Source organism: Erinaceus europaeus, chromosome 7 (assembly GCF_950295315.1).
Source record: "Erinaceus europaeus chromosome 7, mEriEur2.1, whole genome shotgun sequence".
In the NCBI taxonomy this organism is placed as follows: Eukaryota; Metazoa; Chordata; class Mammalia; order Eulipotyphla; family Erinaceidae; genus Erinaceus; species Erinaceus europaeus.
Window position 1 is genome coordinate 107,995,303 of NC_080168.1, and position 6,000 is coordinate 108,001,302.

General features: G+C 54.0%; 1 protein-coding gene across 3 annotated transcripts in view; it reads right to left on the reverse strand.

The window, feature by feature from the left end:
• ERBB3 (erb-b2 receptor tyrosine kinase 3) overlaps positions 1–5,175 on the reverse strand; it is a 35,347-nt gene extending 30,172 nt beyond the window's left edge. The window contains exons 1-2 of one of the 3 annotated variants that reach the window (XM_060195172.1): positions 4,740–5,175; positions 41–192 (exon numbers count right to left, since the gene is read on the reverse strand). In XM_060195172.1, the coding sequence (XP_060051155.1) occupies positions 41–192; positions 4,740–4,821 (234 nt within the window). In that variant the 5' untranslated portion in view covers positions 4,822–5,175. Of the gene's footprint in view, positions 1–40; positions 193–752; positions 1,492–3,025; positions 3,529–4,739 lie in introns of those variants that run through there. The other 2 variants (XM_060195173.1, XM_060195174.1) reach the window with 2 other exon arrangements.
• Positions 5,176–6,000: the final 825 nt, after the last annotated feature.

Here is a 6,000-nt window from a genome sequence, read left to right on the forward strand (position 1 = left end):
ATGAAGGGGCCAGGTGAAGAAGGGGGCTGGGCACTCATACCTGCAGGAAGGAGAGGTCAGCAGTGTGTCCCGTGAGCACAATCTCCAGGTTCCCCATCACCACCTCACACTTCTGGTAGAGCTTGTACAGCGTTTGGTACTGATTTTCCGCATCCCCTGTCACACTCAGCCCATTCAGAGTGCCAGGACACACTGTGTGAAGAGAGGAGTGGCTAGGGTCAGACAACCCTGTCCTCTGTTCCCAAGACCACCGCTTGGTTGCGCTCTTCCAGTAACATCCACCCAATCAGAAGGCAGCTAGCTGTCTCCCTCCCATTCCCTGGAGAGAGACATGCAGGCCTATCTGGTACTGTCCTCTCAGAATTCCCTCACTACCCCTCCAAACAAGAAGGCAGAAAGGTTTCCTTCTTACCAGGGTCACCACTCTGCCTCTTTTGGGTGCTATTTGGGCATTAAGGGGTTAACTAAGGAGCATGTAGGGCTTCCCCCCCCCCCCAGAAAGAATTTAAAAAGGAACCACAACCCCACCAGGGCCTAACTCCTCTCCCCCATCCTGCCTCTCCCCAGGTCCTGGAATAAATATCTCTTTGGGGCTACTACACAGCCTCTATTGTGTCTACTGCCGGTGGGATGGGGGCAGAGGGTAGGGGCAGTGCCTGGGGCCACAGTCTGGCCCACAAAGAGGCAATTCTATCAAGGATAAGAGGGGTGTCCCACCCTGTCCCCAGTCACCCTATCCTCAGCACACACACCCCAAATCTCTGGCTCCAACGAGTGACCTCTAGAAGGGAAAGCCCTGGAGTTGGGGGTTCAATGCGAGCTTTGTCTTTAAAAGCTGGAAGATAAAGAACTGATAGACATCCCAAAATCTGACTTTCCTTTTCACTCCCCTGTCCCAATCTACTCCAACCCCCTCAGCATCATGTTTTCCAGGACTAGAATACTTTTCAGCAAACAGAGAGGTCTGGAAGGCAGCAGTAGTGGGATCCCCTATTTTAAACCTTCCACTCAATATCACCATCTAAAGAGATTCATTAAAGAACCTTCCTAGGGTTGGGGAAGATAGCATAATGGTTATGCTAAAAGACGCTCGTGTTTGAGGCTCAGAGGTCCCAGGTTCAATCCCCTGAACCACCATTAGCCAAAGCAGAGCACTGCTCTGGTAAAAATAAAGTAAAATAAAATATAATTTTTTCCTGTGGTGGTCTGGGAGGTGGCACAGTGGATAAAGCACTGGACTCTCAAGCCTGAGGTCCTGAGTTCAATCCCAGGCAGCACATATGCCAGAGTGATGTCTGGTTCTTTCTCACTCTCCTATCTTTCTCATTAATAAATAAAATATTTTTAAAATGGGGGGCCAAATGGTGGCATACCTGGTTGAGCGTAGATGTTACAGTGCACAAGCACCCAGGTTTGAGTCCCCTGTGCCCACCTGCAGAGGGAAAGCTTCATGAATGGTGAAGCAGTGCTGCAGCTGTCTCTCTGTCTCTCTCCTTCTCTAGCATCTCCTCAATTTCTGGCTATGTCTATTCAATAAACAATTTTTTAAAGTATTTATTTATTTATTTATTTATTTATGAGAAACATAGAAGAAGAGAGAAAGAGCCAGACATCACTCTGGTACATGTGCTGCCGGGGACTGAACTGAGGACCTCATGCTTGAGAGTCCGATGCTTTGTTCACTCACTGTACCACCTCCGGGACCACGCAATAAATAAATTTAAAAAAAAATTAAAAATAAAATAAAATATTAAAAAAAAAACTTTCCTGTGGCCTCGGAGGTGATATAGTGGATAAAGCACTGGACTCTCAAGCACAAGATCTTGGGTTCTAACCCCAGCATCACATGTGCCAGAGTTCCTTTCTCTTTCATTAGTGATTTTTTTTTTTTTTTTTTTTAACCAGAGCACTGTTCAGCTCTGGCTTTTGGTGGTGCAGGGGATTGAACCTGGGACTTTGGAGCCTCAGGCATAACAGTCTGTTTGCATAACCATTATACTACCTACGCCTGCCTGTGAATATTTTTTAAAAAATCTTTTACCATGATGTTGCATTCGTTTATTTATTATTGCATAGAGACAGAGAGAGATTGAGAGGGGAGGGGACATAGGGAGAGAGACAGAAAGACACCTGCAGCCCTGCTCCACCACTTGTGAAGCTTCCTCCCTTTAGCTGGGTACCAGGGGCTTGAACCTGGGTCCTTGCACACTGTCCTCAGTGTGTCACTGCTTGGCCCCTCAACATGACATTTCTCATCTGCATTTGGAAAAGCCTCAACTTGGGAGTACATGAAGCATGCTACTGTTGGGAGTTCACTTTACCGTGTAAGCATGGAGGACATGAGCTATGGAAAATGAAAAACCCTGGTCCCTGAAGTTCCTACCCTTCTCTTCCCTCTCAGTAAAAGATTTTGTGTGTGTGTGTGTGTGTGTGTGATCGTGTGCATGTGCGCGCACACTCGCAGTAAATACCACCTGTTCCTACCACCCTTCCCTGAGGCGGTAGCTTAGTGGGAGGTGGGAATGGGAATGGAGTTAGGGAGACTGGTGAGGCTCCAACTTCTCCTATACACACCCCTAGTCTGATTACTTGGCCTCTGAGGACTCCAGTCCCTATCACTCCCCTCTAAGAGAAGGGGTGGGCTAGGCCCAGTAGAGGGGAGAAGAGAAGAAGCCTGAGAGCTCCAGGGTCCTTGGACTGAAAAGAAACTAAGGTTAGTCATTTCTTAAACAGCCCCACCCTAACCCCCTTCCTGGCAGGACACCCCCTCTCAAGTCAAGGTGCCAATCCTTCTTCCCAGATAAGGGAGGAGCCAAGACTTCTGCACCGGGAAGTGATGTGTGTTTGTGTTCGTGTGTGAGCACTCTCATACACATCCATGTACTCCTGAGACAGACACATGTCCATAGAGACGGACGTGCACACAGCCCCTGACTCTACAATGGTTCTGTCCTTGGGTTTTGTCATTCGAAAGTATTCCAGGTAGCCCCATCCATCCCACCTGCCCATAGGTGCTTGTGCATACTGTTTGTTGTTAGAAGTTCCAGTCGCTTGCCACCTCAAGGGTAAAGTCCACACTACCTATACAAACAGGGAGCAAAGGGCATGGGCGGGAAAAGAATATGAAGGTACACCACTGAGCAAGAACTAGACAACTTGGAGAGGCTGGTGGGGGAAGGGAATTATAAAAATCCCAGCTCTGCCCTGGGCTGAGGGGCACAGGGAGGGGCAGTGTCACAAGCTCTCCTTTGGTAGCCAGCCCCGGGGTGGGTCAGAGCAAGAATCTCCAGCCCTCCTCTCCAACATCCCCCACCCCCACCACAGCCAGGACAAAGGAGCTATAGAAGGAATGAGACAGAGCCAGGGCCGGATGCCCAGAGGCTGGGGATCCAGATAAAGGGTAGAGACCAAGCAAGCCTGCCTCCTATCTCTCCCAGGGAAGGTGGCCAGGATCAGGACTCCTGGGTTCCTGGCTGAAGATCCCAGGGGTCTGGCTGGGAGTTATACAGTTGCTTTTCTTGGTTACTCAAACTCCGGACCCCCCCCCCCCCCCCCCCCCCGCCCTTCACCAGCTGGGAGTGTTCAGATCTCAAGATCCCAGGGTCTAAATTTAGGCCCAGCAACTGTGGGGGAAGCACAGGTGTTTCTCCCACTCCCACCCTAGAGAAGGGGCCCTGGCTGTGCCAAACCCCGAGCAGAGATGGGGAAGAGATCAGCAGGATTCTTCCCATGCCAGCAACACCAGCACCCCTCAGGTGTCTCTATGCTGAAAGATACGCCCCAAAGAGGTGGTCTGGATGGCAATGGAAGTAGGAAGAACTAAGAACAACCTGATTTTTGACTAGATTCCCAGAGACAGAGTCAGACAATAAACAGAATGGGGCTGAGGGGGTAGCTGTGTCTAGGAGTGCCTCCCCAGGACAGGAAGCTCAGAAGGAGGGAAAGCTGCCCTGTTGGCTCTAGGTTAGGGAAAAGAAAAGACAAAAACAACGAAGTCAGTCGACCCTACAACTCCTGGCCCAAGGTCTTACACATAGTAGATGCTCATTACATTAAATATTGATCCGAATGATTGCGCTATTAAAAAGGAGGTCAAGTAGGAGACCAGCTAGTTTCGTTATTTTGAAGTGATATTTTGAGGCCTCTTGCGTGGCCTCACCCTGATGTCACCTGGACTTGGCACTCTAGTTAATCGCAACCCTCCCCAGGGCAGGCCCACTCACGGAAGAGGAGGTGCCACTTCTGTTTTTCCAAAACTAGAAAACAACAACCCCCTCCAACCCATCCCTAGCTCCGCCCTGTCGACAAAACAACGAAACTGGAGGTTGTTGAAACCCGGGGTGAAGGTGGAGGCAGGGGGGCGGGGGGGGTTGTGGCAAATTGAGGTCCCCCATTATACCAAGTACTCCACATCCAATCATCTCCTCATGAGTACAGAATGGGGGGGGGGTCCCAGTTCCCCCACACGCAATAACTCCCATAGTGTGAATTGTATCAGCCCTATGCAGGGAGGTAAGTTGGAGATTAGAAAGGCGACCTGCTGGTCCCGGAATGCCGTTCAGCCTCGCCCAAGTACCCGCGCCTTACCACCTTCGCCCAGGTACCCCCAGTGAATGAGGGGAGCCAGCCAGCACTTCCAGTCTCACTGCGCGGCGCGTCTGCCCCAGCCCGCCCGGGCATCTGCGCACCTGGCTCAGGATCCCGGGTTTGGAGTCAGTCGGTGGTCCCGCAGCACTTACCTGCCTGCGAGTTGCCCACCTCGGAGCCCCGGGCCAAGCTGAGAAAGAAGGCCAGCACCTGCAGAGCCCCGCAAGCCTTCATGACTGCAGCGGGAGGTGAGAGGCGCCCAGCCGAACCCGGCCCTGGGGGCCCCTGGACTAGGACATCGAAGCGGAGCCACCTGAGCCGCCAGCGAATGGGTGAGGCGGCGGCAGGGGAGTTTGCAAACTGCAACTGGAGCCCGAGCCAGAGTCCGGGGCGGGATGGCAGGGAGGGGTGAAGTCTGCTAGCGAGCGCAGGAGCGAGCGCAGGGGGAGGGGGTGAGTCACGGCCGCGCGCCCTCCGGCCGGAGCCCCGAGCGCGCCCCCAGCTCCCCGCGCCCCACGCCTCGGGGCCCAGCAGAGCGCCGCCGGGTGTCACCCTCACTTTTCTTCAGGAGCTAAACTAAAGGGACAAAACAAGATCCCAACCACCCCCCAAATGCCTCCAGAAGGGAAAGGTAAAGAGGGTGGGGAGAGTGCGCGCAAGCCCGGCCCCCTCAAAGTTGGCCTCGCCCATTATCCAAATCATTCAACTCCCCTAGCCGGTTGGGTCACTTGAGGAGGGGGGATATTTTTCTCTCTGGATGGAAACTTTTTTTTTTCTTTCCCTGTGTGTATTTTTTCAGGGGGGAGGTTTCTTGCCTCACACTCAGGCCGCCTCAGTTTCCCCGGAAACGTCTCAAAATCCCATAACTCATCTCTCCTGCCCGGGAACCCGAGCCCCAGAGGCCGCGTGAAATTGCACTGTCTCTGGCCGCTTCCTCCTCCAGACCCGGCGCCGGCCCGGCCTCTCCCGGGGATTTGGTTGGGGGGCGGGGGTGGCTTCCAGCCTGGGAACAGACCCCGAATCCCGCCTTTTCATTTCCACCCCCGGGAGGGGCTCCCGCACCTGTCGCTGTCCCCTCTGCTGCCCCCCACGGCCGCCTGGGAGAACAGCTGCCTGCACTTCTGTCCCGAGTCCGACCGCGCCGTCGGGGCGGCCGCCTTCCCGCCGCCCTGCAGGGACGCAGAAGGGCTGTCGGTCGCCACCACGGACATTCAGACGTCCCGAGGGGGCCCTCAAGCCCCTGCTCGTGCTGGGAAGGAGAAGGGGGTGCTCAGGAATGGCCCGGACCCCTGGCCCCAGCTCTAGGATCCGTGCAGAGGCGGCCGGGCGCACCTCCAACCCTGCCCACCCCGGGACAGAGATGGGCGCCCCCTGGTGTCCAACCGGTCTCAGTGAAACTCACCGCCACCCCAC